Raw genomic sequence first — 13,350 nt, 5'->3', positions numbered from 1 at the left:
CACTCTAGCCCTGCCTCTATCTGTGCCCCACACTGTCCACCCATTCCTGCACCTACCTTACCTCTCATCCATCCATCATCCATCCATCCACCATCTTTTACTCTTTCTCTATCCATTCACATGTCTATCCATCATCCATCTCCCTAGTCAACCATCCATTAATCTACCCACAAATCCAACTATCCATCCATCTGATCATCTGTCCAGATACCACTTAACCATCCACTTTTCCACCTATTCATTTGTTAGTTCAGCCACTCACGTCTTTAATTAATTTGCAATTCATTTATCTATCCATTCATCTATTCAATAATTTTATGTGTGAATCCATCAATTCATTTATTTATGCACCACTCATCCACCCAACCACCCATTTATCTGTATATCTGTCTAAGCTTTCTTCCTTCCCTGCATCAACCCTTGTAGACTCAACTTCATTTCATTCTTCTAGCCAGTCGTACACCCTGCTTCCCATCTGTCTCACTAGCCGTTTACCTATTCTGGGGCATATTGGGTATATGTGGGTCTGTATGGGGGACACTGATAGGTTCCTTTTCCTTTCCTTTCCTTGCTGCCACCCCCAACCCCCCACTATCACTTGGTGGTCTGTATAACCCCAGCCCCAGTCATGGACACAGTAGAGAACCCAAGCAGAAGGGAAGCAAAAGCATAAAAGCCTGTCCCTTACATTCCAGGGATCATGGATGCAAATGTGGGGAAAGATGGGGACATGTGGGGTGATTGCTGCTCTGTCCCACATGCCCTGGACCTGACACCTTGCACGTATATCTTTACATGTCTCTCCTTGCTTTCTTATGTCTCCATTTCTTTGTGCATCTCTCCCATGCCATGTCTCCCCCTCGCCTCCTCACAGGGCCAGCGCTGGCACTTGGGCAGTGAGCCATTTGGGCGCCCCTGGCAGTCGGGCGATGTTGTGGGCTGCATGATCGACCTCACAGAGAACACCATTATCTTCACCCTTAATGGCGAGATCCTCATGTCCGATTCAGGTTCTGAGACGGCCTTCCGGGACATTGAGATTGGCGATGGTGAGGGCCAGCCCCATGGCTCCTTTCTGGTTTTCTCCTGCCTGGCCTGACCCTACACTGCCCCCTCCAGCCTCCTGCTCTCCCATCCTCCCTTCCATGCTATCCCCTCCCCACAGACCCCTGCCCTGCCCAACTATCTCACCTCTGCTCACCCATCCCCTTCCCACCAGGCTTCCTGCCCGTCTGCAGCTTAGGACCCGGCCAGGTGGGCCACCTGAACCTGGGCCAGGATGTGAGTTCCCTGCGGTTCTTCGCCATCTGCGGTCTCCAGGAGGGCTTTGAGCCATTTGCCATCAACATGCAGCGCCCGGTCACCACCTGGTTTAGCAAAAGCCTTCCCCAATTTGAGGCCGTGCCCCTTGAGCATCCCCACTATGAGGTGAGGACCGACCTCGCTCAATACTCTCTGATTGGCCTCAGGACCTCACTTCTCCCACAATTCCCTTCCTTGAGTTTCTCCTTTCCTTCAGGCATCTGCCCCTTATTTAGGCCAGGTTGCTGCATTTTCCTTATCAGAACCCCTCATGGCCCTTAAGAGGGTAGTGACTGAACAGGCACCGAGGGGCTCAGCTGTGTCTCATTGTCCTGTGTCTCCTTCTGGGTGCTGGGCACATGGGCATGTTCACTCTGGAAACTCGAGGTGCTATGCACTTATGATGCACGCACTTTTCTGAGTGTTATGTTTCCACTTATAGGTGTAACAACATTTTTCCTGGGGAGCCTTTACCAAACCCTGGGCTGCTGTCCCGAGGAGGTCTCCCTGAGAGACCAGGGTGGCAAGGCCTCTGTTCCATTCACTGCTGTGTTCCCAGCACCTGAAGCAGTGCCTGATACACAGTAGTTACTCAGTAAATATCTGGGTGGATGGATAGGTGGACAGGTGGACAAGTGGACAGGCAGATGGGCAGATGGATGCACGGGCAGGTGGATGGACAAATGGATGAATGGACGGGTGGATGGACAGATGGATGGGTGGATGGATGGGTGGGTGGATGGATGACTTGGTCAGGAGTAAGGCCTGTGCATAGGTAGGTTGTGAAAGCTCCCCAAGTGATCCCAGTGTCTGACCAGGGCTGCCACTGTACCAGGTGCCCAGACAAATGTTCACAAAGGGCTGACCACACCCCAGGATAAGCCGTGTGCCCCATGGGGAGTTCATCCACCCAGACGAGGGGACACCTTTGGCCGATTCTCACACAGGTGCTTTAAGGCCTATTGGTATGTGACCAGGTTTAGGACCAATGGCCTAGCCCACCCATCAGGTTCAGTGTTTCTTGCCCCTTCCCCCAGGTGGCCCGTGTAGATGGCACTGTGGATACGCCCCCCTGCCTGCGCCTGACTCACCGCACATGGGGCTCCCAGAACAGTCTGGTGGAGATGCTCTTTCTTCGGCTGAGCCTTCCTGTCCAGTTCCACCAGCACTTCCGCTGCACTGCGGGGGCCACCCCTCTGGCATCCCCTGGCCTGCAGCCCCCTGCCGAGGATGAGGCCTGGGCAGCAGAGCCTGACACCGACTATGAAAACCTGCGCCGCTCAGCGGGGCGCTGGGGCGAGGCTGAGGGGGGCAAAGAGGGAACTGCCAAGGAGGGGGCACCCGGGGGCACCCTCCAGGCTGCAGCGGAGGCCCAGCCTGTCCGGGCCGAAAATGAGAAGGATGCTACCACAGAGAAAAACAAGAAGAGAGGGTGAGTCAAGGTGGGGCAGGGTGGAGCCCGGGGTCTGTCCTGGGACCCCCAGTTAGGCAACCTCAGTAACTTGAGAAACCCCATTGTATTCCAAGCTGTCCCCATATGTGCTAAGGGAGTCAGAATACCGAGGGATCCTAGCATATCTTGGGTGAACACCATTATTTTCCTAGGAAGCTCTAATTTCCCTGAGAATGTAAAATTGGGATACCCTACTATATTTATGGAGAACTTTGCTGACCTTGGGGTACCTGGTGGTCCTCAAAGCATTTCACCCAGTGGGCTTCTTAACCATGGACACTAAAGAGAAGACCTCAGTATCTTGGCAGAGTTGACCATACCCCAAGTTATCCCCATGGTCTTCTAAATCAGGGTCATTGCTGTGTCTCAAATGTACCCCCAAAACTATTTCAAGGGACACCCTCAGAAGGCATTAAACTTGAATTGAAATGAAGTCAGCTTTCCCCCTCCTATGGCAGTGGTTTTCAATGGGATATAGTCCTGTATCTTTTGGGGGTGTTTGGAAATTGTGGAAGATTTTGGTTATCACAGTTTCTGGGGTGCTGCTGCTGGGGTCTCCAGGGATTCTACTTGCTTTCAGTGTACAAGACAGTGCCACACACAAGGAATGGTCCTTTCCCCAATTACTTTAATGCCCATATGAATAAGACATGAGAAATGCTGACTTAAGGGGACCGCTGTATGCCCACAAGGGAAGCTCCGTGTTCCCAAATGCACCTCTAAATTTGGGTCAGCCAGCACCCACAAACACAGAGTGCAGCACTTGAATGGATTAGGCTGGCACAGTTGGGAATTCCTCCTTTCTGGAGCAGGGCCTTGGGTATGAGAAACAGGATGTAGTTAGGACAGGTGTGGGGGGGCATGAATGTTGTGGTCAGGAGGACTGGAGGACTGGGCTTGAGAGCTGGTTCTTACGCAGCCTCTCCTCCCCACCACCAGGTTCTTATTCAAGGCCAAGAAGGCCGCCATGATGACCCAACCACTAGCCACTCCCGCTCTGCCCCGGCTCCCTCGAGAGGTGGTGCCCGCCGATAACCGTGATGACCCTGAGATCATCCTCAACACCACCACGGTGTGTACCGAGGACCTTCAACTTCAGGAACCCCTCAGAGTTCACACAATTTTATGCTGTGGCCCCCAGTAACTGCCCATACCTCATATACACTGGAGACCTCAAAATACAGCACATACTGATTTAGTCCCTTGGACTCCTGGATCCATAGAGCTAGGGGCCTAAAAGTTGCTGAGAAAACTATGAAGTTATAAAGCACAATGATATAACTCCCAGGGATCTAAAAATCTAAGAGATAAACCAATATAAACTTGGGACCCCAATATTTGTGTTTACCCATATAAACTCAATATATCCAAATTTAATTATTCTAGTATATTCCTGGGGACAAAAATTTACAATTATTCCAATAGTTTGGGGATTCCCCAAATCTGAAATATTTTCTGAGACAAACAGCCTAATGTGAGGATCATGGGTAACCTGGGTGCCACTTGGGTAAGTCATGTCACTGCTCTATGCCTTCTTGTCTATGGAAGCTCTATGATTTTCCTAGCAGTAAAATGGGGATAAGAGTTAATTTGTGAGCTAATTAGTGAGCTGCTTGTTAGACATTATTTATTTATAACTTAGCTGTAACCTGAGGAGAGACCCAAATTTGGGGGTTTCACAAAATCGTCCCAAAGGATTCCTGAATTTAGAAATACATCAGTAGACACAGAAACAGAGAGACATAGACCCAGGGGGGGATCTCAAATTTGGCGACTTCTTGTCAAACTCCCAGGAGACACTGAGAATCCAGAGAAACCCACTTAAAGTCCCAGGGAGGCCCCGTGTCACCATTTTTCTGGGCTGACTGGTCCCCCCTTTGCCTCTCCAGTACTATTACTCCGTGAGGGTCTTCGCTGGCCAGGAACCCAGCTGTGTGTGGGTGGGCTGGGTCACCCCTGACTACCATCAGCACGACATGAACTTTGACCTCAGCAAGGTCCGGGCAGTGACAGTCACCATGGGGGATGAACAAGGCAACGTCCACAGCAGGTGCAGGGGAGGGGTGGGGACTGCGGGCGGCGGGAGGTCAGCGCCGGGCACCTGGTTGGGAAGCTTCCCTCCTGTTCCCTCCTCTCTCCCTGTTTCTTTTCCTCCGGGGGCTCTTGCTCTGCCTTTTCCCTTCCTCCCCTTGTTCCATTTCTTTGTTTATTCCTCTTTCATCTCCCCCTCCTCTTTCTCCCTCACCTACTTTCTCTGTTCTCTCCTCCTTGCTCCCTTCCTTCTCCTTCCAGAACAGCCCACCAGCTGCTAGCTCCAAGGGGCTGGGGTCTGGCTGAGGGGTTTCAGTGCTCAGGCTGCAGGTGGTGGAGGTTTGGGGTGAGCCCTGAGATCATGGTGTTCTAGGAGCTTGGGGAAGGGGGTGTCCAGGGTCCAGAGTGCCTTGCCTTAGGACCCCGTGCACTGACCACCCCTGTCTCCTCCAGCCTCAAGTGCAGCAACTGCTACATGGTGTGGGGCGGGGACTTCGTGAGCCCCGGGCAGCAGGGCCGGATCAGCCACACAGACCTTGTCATTGGCTGCCTGGTGGACTTGGCCACAGGCCTAATGACCTTTACAGCCAATGGCAAAGAGAGCAACACCTTTTTCCAGGTGAGCCGAGACCTCTGCAACTTAGCAATTGCACCCTGTCCCAGCATCCTGGGACAACCCTTCCAGGAGGACAACCCCTGGAGGCCAGACCTTAGAAAAACAGGACAAAAACAGCACCTAGTCTGTCCTCAAGACAGGCCAGAGCTGGGAGGTCCCTGGGAACTTGCCTAGTTGAACCATCCATTGAACTGAGGCCCAGAAAGGAGACAGAGAGTGCCTTGACCTTAGGCTAATAGGTCCATATTCCCTTTTAGGCTGGGCACCACCAGTCGCCACCTTTTCACCAATCAGGGAACACCCTATGTGGGCCAGAATCCTAAGGTGGACTTTTCCTTTTCAACATTTTTTATGAAAAATTTCAAGCATACAGCAAAATTAAAGGATTTGTACAGTGAACACCCATATACCCACTACCAAGAATCCACCATCCATGTTTTACGGTGGCTTTATCACATATTTATTCACCAGTCTACACATTAATCCATCTAAGTGTGGTCCCTGGGTCAGTGGGGTCTGCATCACCTGAGAGTTTGTTAGAAATGCAAACTGGCTGGATCAGAGGCCGTGTGGTCCAGAGGTGATTTCAGGGCCATTGTGGAGCCCATAGCGCCTTAGTTTGGATCTGCAGGTGCCAGCAGGATCAGGATGGGCCAATCAGCCCCAGAGTTTGGGTTCCAGAGTCAACACCACCTGCAGCTCAGCGTCTTCCTCACCCTGCCCTGTTCTCCCTTGCCAGGTGGAACCCAACACGAAGCTCTTTCCTGCTGTCTTTGTCCTGCCCACCCATCAGAATGTCATCCAGTTTGAGCTGGGGAAGCAGAAGGTAAGAGTGCAGTTATGGGACAGGCTGGGGAGGGAGGTATGGGAGGCCAGGCTGGAAGAGTAGCCAAAGGGGAGGGGACAATCTGGGAGGTCTCCCTGGAAGTAGGGTGGCAGGACAGAGGGCTGAGCATCCTGACCCGTGCACCACACCCCCAGAACATCATGCCGCTGTCAGCTGCCATGTTCCTGAGTGAGCGCAAGAACCCGGCCCCGCAGTGCCCACCACGGCTTGAGGTGCAGATGCTGATGCCCATCTCGTGGAGCCGCATGCCCAACCACTTCCTGCAGGTGGACACGCGACGGGCTGGCGAGCGGCTGGGCTGGGCCGTGGAGTGCCAGGAGCCACTAATCATGATGGCACTGCACATTCCCGAGGAGAACCGGTGAGGGCCAGCCCGGCTGCCTGGGGATGGCAGAGGGGGGCCGGAGGAGGGTATTGTAAGTCCCCTAGGTAGAAAGGCACAGACCTACCTTATTGTTCCCAAGTAACACCCCAGGGAGCTGAAGATTCATCTCAGTGGACCCCAGACACACCTCGGGGGCCCAGACTCAGCCCAGGCATCCCAGATGCACTCCAGGAAACTCCAGACCCACCTCAGGGGACCACAGACAACATCCCAAGGGGCCCAACCCACCTTACAGGGCTCCAAACCTATCTTAGGGAGCCCAGACCCACATCAAAGAGCCCACATACACACCAGGGGCCTGGGCATTACTTGGAGAGGCCTGGATGCACCCCAGGGTCTCTCGGGCACACCCAGGAAGACTTCGGATGTATCCCATGGAGCTCTTCTAACCCACTCCAGGGGACTCAGACACACCTGGGTGGACACGTGTTCACATGGGTGGCAAGAATGCTCTTAGGGACTCCGAACATGGCCAGGAATCCCAGACTCACCCCACAAGGCTTTCGATATGCCTCATCTTTCCTTTATTCATTCGACACATGGCTTTGAGCTCCTCCTATGTGACTGGCAGCATTCCAGGCTGGAGACCACCAAGCCCTTGTGAACAAACATTCTAGTAATGCTCATGTATAACTTATTGGGCTCACACCCATCCTGGGGCCAGACACCTCCATTTATTCAGTCAACAAATATTTATTGAACACCTGCTATGTGCTAATCCTGTTTAGGTGCTGGGAATATAGAAAGAAAAAAAGCAGGCAGAAATGTCCTTCCCTGGTGGTGCTTACATTCTAGTGGTGCTCAGATGTAACCAGGGTACTCAGACCTGCTGGGGGTGGGGGGAGGGGGATCAGGCCCAATTCTGGATCCCAGATACACCTCAGAGTCACCAAATATTCCCCGTGAAGTCTCAGATACCCCAGAGTGCCAGACATTCCCAGGGCACCCCCAGACACCTTAGGGACTTCCAGAACCATTGAGAGACTCCTAAACCCAGCTCCATAGACCTCACAGAACCTTGGCCAAGCAGAAAACTGGGATTTCTTGCTGGGGCTGCCAAAACTCACTACACACCTCTTTGCCTCTCTGTGGTCTGTGTCTCTGTCTCCCACCTCCCCTGCCTGCTCTGTCCCTCTCTGCGGCTCATTTTGCCACAGGTGCATGGACATCTTGGAGCTGTCCGAGCGCCTGAACCTGCAGCGCTTCCACTCCCACACCCTCCGCCTCTACCGTGCAGTGTGCGCCCTGGGCAACAACCGTGTGGCACATGCTCTGTGCAGCCACGTGGACCAGGCGCAACTGCTGCACGCCCTGGAGGATGCACACCTGCCCGGGCCCCTGCGTGCTGGCTACTACGACCTCCTCATAAGCATCCACCTGGAAAGTGCCTGCCGCAGCCGCCGCTCTATGCTCTCTGAGTACATCGTGCCCCTCACGGCTGAGACCCGCGCCATCACCCTCTTCCCACCTGGAAAAAGCGAGGATAATGGTCCCCGCCGGCACGGCCTGCCTGGCGTTGGCGTCACCACCTCCCTTCGGCCTCCACACCATTTCTCACCTCCCTGTTTCGTGGCTGCCCTGCCAACTGCTGGGATAGCAGAAGCCCCAGCCCGCCTCAGCCCCAGCATCCCTCTGGAGGCCCTGCGGGACAAAGCACTGAGAATGCTGGGGGAAGCAGTCCGAGATGGTGGGCAGCATGCACGTGACCCTGTTGGGGGCTCTGTGGAGTTCCAGTTTGTCCCTGTGCTCAAGCTTGTGTCCACCCTGCTGGTAATGGCTTCCTCCTGCTTTCCTCTGTCCCACTCTTCCACAGTCCAAATAATCTGTCCATCCATACACCGACTCCCCTTCCCTTTATGTACCCAACCACCCATTCATCTCTCCGTCTATGCACCCTCCACCTTTCAATTTATCCCTCCATCATCCACTCACCCTTCATTCACTTTTCCTTCCATTCATTAATCTGCCATCTATTCATATTTTCATTAAACTCTGCTTTCCATTCATCCACCCACCGTCATTCATCCCGCTACTTATTCTTCCATTCTCCAACCACATATCCATCCATCCATGTATCAATCTGTTTAGCCTTCAATCCAGTTTCCCATTCAGCCTTCTGTTCACTCACACATCAGTTCATCCACCATTCCATTTATTCATCTGTCTACTTACCCATTTACTTACTAATCTATCTTTTCTTTCATACATCCAACTATCACCCTGTTTCTACCTGTGCATCCATACCTCCATATATGCCTCCATGCACCATCCACAGATCCACCCATTCTTCATCTTCCACCTACCTGTCCACCCACACATACATGTCTCTATCCAGATATATGTATTTTCCACCCATCAACCAACCTGCGAATCTATCCAACCACCTGCACTCCTTCATCCACTCACCCATCCACCGAGCCTCCATCTTCTAGTCACCCTTTATTTTATGTACCCTTTCATTCACATACCCACCTAATGGCTCACCCATATACCTACTGCAAACCCACCCAGCTTTTCATACAAAAAATTATCCATCCATCCCACCCCATCCCATGACTACTCACCCATTCATCTGTTTACCCATAAACTCATTTACTTGCTGGTGCGTCTATCAAACCACCCATTCACCTACCCACCTATCCATAGGTCATTTGTCCTGTCACCTGTTCACCTGCCATAGTCCCCCACCTTTAACTTCACCTCTCCATTCCTTATCCACCCACCCATCTTTCTCCTCTTCAACCCTTACTGTTCCGTCTATTAATTCAGCCACCCAGTTCTCCCCCCACTCATGCAGGTTTCCCTTTCTCATCTCTTCTCCCCTTTTACCTACCCACTGCCCTCCCATCTGTTACCATCTCCATTACATTGACTGAGAACCGGCATGTGCTGGGGGCTATAAGGGCCTCCACTGGGTGTGGGGTGCGTCCAGCTCCAGAGGCACATGTGCTCCAGCTTGGGAGCGCAGACACTCACTTATGAAGGGAGAGGTGCTCACGTTTAGCTGTGTGGTCTGGGCCATGCGGGCGGGACCCTGGATCTGGATCTGGGGGAACCTTAAGGGGGATGAATGTGGGGGCAGAGGACTGCCGGTCCTGCCTGTGGGAGGAGCCGCAGAGCCAAGGCAGGAATGACGGCTATGGGCAGGGGAAGCGCGTCTGGGAGGTGATGCTGGGACTGGCTGGGGCGCAGTGAAGGACCTGGCTCTGTTCCGCAGGTGATGGGCGTCTTTGGCGATGAGGATGTGAAACAGATTCTGAAGATGATTGAGCCTGAAGTATTCACTGAGGAGGAGGAGGAGGAGGAGGAGGAGGAGGAGGAAGATGAGGAGGAGAAGGAGGAGGATGAGGAGGAGGAGGCCCAGGAGAAGGAGGAGGAGGAAGAGGAGGAGGAGGAGGAGGAGGAGGAGGCAGCAGAAGGCGAGAAAGAAGGCTTGGAGGAGGGGCTTCTCCAGATGAAGCTGCCTGAGTCTGTGAAGTTGCAGGTGGGCTGGCTCTTCTCACTTTCCAGCCTCTGGCCGTCTGGGGGGAAGGCACAGTGGGAGGCTCCAGTCTGGGCGCTGGCGTGGGAGGCACAGTGGGAGGCTCAAGTCTGGGGATCTGGGCCGGTGCAGAGAGCAGTGGAGTGCTGCTGGCCTGGAATGATCTGGCTGGGTTAAGTGGGAAATTAATTGGAGCAGTGAGATCATGGAGAAGTCTGGCTTAAGGATCCAGGCAGATGATGGTGGCTGAGCCAAGTCAGAGCCACTGAGAGGGGACTGAAAGCAAGAAAAGCTTCAAGGAAGCGCTGATGGCCTTGCTGGCATCCCTCCTACTGCGTGGCTGTTCCCCACAGATGTGCCACCTGCTGGAGTATTTCTGTGACCAAGAGCTGCAGCACCGGGTGGAGTCCCTGGCGGCCTTTGCAGAGCGCTATGTGGACAAGCTCCAGTCCAACCAGCGGGACCGTTACGGCCTCCTCATGAAAGCCTTCACCATGTCTGCAGCTGAGACTGCCCGGCGTACCCGCGAGTTCCGCTCCCCACCCCAGGAGCAGGTCCTCTGACCCCTGACCCTGGTTGGCCTTACTGTCTAAGCCCCAACCTCAACCTCTCCCCTACTCTGATCATGAATGGTACTCGACCTCTAAACCCGTACTTGATCTCTGACCTTAATGATATACTTATCTCTTACTTTCCTACCGATCTCTGAATTAACTTGACCTCTGAGTCATACAGATCGACCCTGACCCCTTTCAGACCTCTAGTCTCCCAGATAGCCTTCATTAACTCACACTTTGGCCCATGGCCTTAGTCAGGAACTCACAATTGAATCTGTGATCTTTGACCACAGGGTTCCTGCTCTGGGGTCTCTGACCCTCATTCTGACCTTTGACCTTTTCCTAGATCAACATGCTAGTGCACTTCAAAGATGGTCAGGAAGAGGAAGATTGTCCTCTCCCTGAAGAGATTCGACAGGATTTGCTCAAATTTCATGAAGACCTACTGGCACATTGTGGTAAGGAGAGGGGATCAGAGAACCCTTCTCCCAAACTTCCTCTTGAGACCTCTCCTGAAGTTTCCCTAAGATTTCCTGATCCTAAACATCTATGGCATTGGTGCTATGTAATGGTTGGTTGATTGGTTGAATGAATGAATGAACAGATGTATTAGTGAACAGATAGATGAGTTGAAGGTATGTTTACATGGGTATTTGGGTGGATGTGTATATAGATGGGTGGTTATAGGCAGAGGGATGAGAGTAGAGAGATGGCTGGCTGGAGGGATGGATGGATGACCTCCATTGTTCCTGATGAGAAGTCAGCTGACAGTCTTACTGAGATTTCCTTATAATGTGTTGTTTTTCTCTGGCTGGCTTTCCAATTTTTCTATTTACCTTTGCCTTTAAACAGTTTGAGTATGATGTGTCTAGGTGTGGAGCTCTTTGAATTTATCCTACTTGAAGTTTAATTTCGTGGATGTGCAGATTAATATTTTTCATCAAATTTGGGAACTTTTGGTCATATTTCTCCAAATATTTTTTCTGCCTCTTTCTCTTCTAGAACTCTCATTATGCACATATTGGTACACAATGGTGTCCTACAGGTCTCTGAGGCTCTGTTAGTTTTTCTTCATTATTTTTCTGTTTTTCAGATTAGATAATCTCTATTGTCTACCTTCAAGTTCACTGATTCTTTCTTCTACCAGCTCAAATATGTGGTCATACCTCTCTAGTGATTTTTAAAGTTGTTATTATACTTTTCAACTCCAGAATTTCTATGTGGTTATTTTTTATATTACCTACCTCATTATTAACATTCTCTATTTGATGACTCATTGTCATCATGCTTCTCTTTAATACTTCAGACATGGTTTCCTTTAGCTCTTTGAAGATATTTGCAGTAGCTGATTTAAAAGACAAATGAAAAAACATGTAGACATATAAAGAAACAAATAAAAAAACCCATGAATGCACACATGAATGAGTGAACAGATGAAGGAATGAAAAAGTGAATGATTAAGCATAGGAATAGCAAACAGATGAGTGACACTCCCTCCCTTCTTGACCACCTCCAGGAATTCAGCTGGAGGGGAAGGAGGAGGAACCAGAGGAAGAGGTCACCCTGAGCAGCCGCCTGAGGAGCCTGTTGGAGAAAGTGCGGCTGGTGAAGAAGGAGGAGGAGAAACCTGAGGAGGAGCTGCCCGCTGAGGAGAGCAAACCCAGTGAGGACCCGCCCACTAGGGGGGCTGAGGTGGGGCAGGCGCCCCTGTGCTTGGGGGGCCACTAGGCCCAAGACAGGCCATGAAGAGTAGTGCAAGGGAGGGTAAATGGTATTAGAGAGGAGGAGTGGAGGGCGAGGAGGAGTGGAGGGAGAGGAGAGAGGAGGCGTGCTGGACGTGTGGCCCAAATATGGGGCTGCACAGTGGGTGTGCTGGACCAGGGCGGCATATGGCCCTCCAGAGCAGATTTACATCATACATGGCAAGTCCTGCACCACCATGGCTTCCATGTCCTTGTGGCTTTTTGTTTTCCTTCTCTTTCTTGGTGAAATTATTACCATGCTGAGGGATTAGAAAAGCAGAGTCCCTGATGTTTTACAGGGTTTATTCTACAACATTGAGAAAACTATTACTGGGCCAACTCTGGGCTAGGCACTGTTGGCAGGGCTGGGGAATAGAGTAGGGGGAAGCATCAAAGTCCCCGCCCTCAAGGAGTTTAGGCTATTATGACAGATACAAATATACATATTGCATAATGTCAGGTGGCCAGGGGTGTTAAGAAGAAGAATAATTGAGTGAGAGGGAAGAGGGACAAAGAAGGAGGAGTGGAATTGCAGGAGCGAGGTGTGCAAAGGTCTAGGGAAGGAACAGCCAGTGCAAAGGGCCTGAGGCAGAGACATGCTTGGTATGTTTAGAGGCCAATGTGGCTAGAGCGAAGTGTGCAGGTGGAGGGGGCAGGAGGTGAGGTCAGAAGTGATGGTCCAGAGTGGGGAAGGAAAGTAAGATGAACACATCACAGGTCATGGATTGACCCCATCGTTTCATGCCAGTGCCTGGAGGTTTCTTTTAACCCCGAGACACAGGAGATATGTCTTCTCTCCTAGAAATCCTGGAAAGAAAAAGGGTTGGGGGAGAAAGAGGGACAGAGAGCTAAATGGATGCTGACTGAAGGAAAGGCGAGGCCCAGGGAGATCACCAGGGAAAATAAAAAAGTTATCTGACATCATTTTCAAATAAT

General features: G+C 51.8%; 1 protein-coding gene across 2 annotated transcripts in view; it reads left to right on the top strand.

The window, feature by feature from the left end:
- RYR1 (ryanodine receptor 1) overlaps nucleotides 1–13,350 on the top strand; it is a 98,417-nt gene that overhangs the window by 23,154 nt on the left and 61,913 nt on the right. For both annotated transcript variants that reach the window (XM_081119962.1, XM_081119961.1), the window contains exons 26-38: nucleotides 875–1,049; nucleotides 1,220–1,428; nucleotides 2,340–2,734; nucleotides 3,695–3,827; nucleotides 4,645–4,805; nucleotides 5,240–5,405; nucleotides 6,142–6,228; nucleotides 6,384–6,610; nucleotides 7,792–8,404; nucleotides 9,852–10,118; nucleotides 10,469–10,669; nucleotides 11,019–11,130; nucleotides 12,189–12,335. In XM_081119962.1, the coding sequence (XP_080976088.1) occupies nucleotides 875–1,049; nucleotides 1,220–1,428; nucleotides 2,340–2,734; nucleotides 3,695–3,827; nucleotides 4,645–4,805; nucleotides 5,240–5,405; nucleotides 6,142–6,228; nucleotides 6,384–6,610; nucleotides 7,792–8,404; nucleotides 9,852–10,118; nucleotides 10,469–10,669; nucleotides 11,019–11,130; nucleotides 12,189–12,335 (2,893 nt within the window). The remainder of the gene's footprint in view (nucleotides 1–874; nucleotides 1,050–1,219; nucleotides 1,429–2,339; nucleotides 2,735–3,694; nucleotides 3,828–4,644; nucleotides 4,806–5,239; nucleotides 5,406–6,141; nucleotides 6,229–6,383; nucleotides 6,611–7,791; nucleotides 8,405–9,851; nucleotides 10,119–10,468; nucleotides 10,670–11,018; nucleotides 11,131–12,188; nucleotides 12,336–13,350) is intronic.

Source organism: Miniopterus schreibersii, assembly GCF_964146895.1.
Source record: "Miniopterus schreibersii genome assembly, chromosome: 18".
NCBI classification, from domain to species: domain Eukaryota; kingdom Metazoa; phylum Chordata; class Mammalia; order Chiroptera; family Miniopteridae; genus Miniopterus; species Miniopterus schreibersii.
Note: the sequence above shows the minus strand (reverse complement) of the source record. Positions and strands in the feature narration are given on the sequence as shown.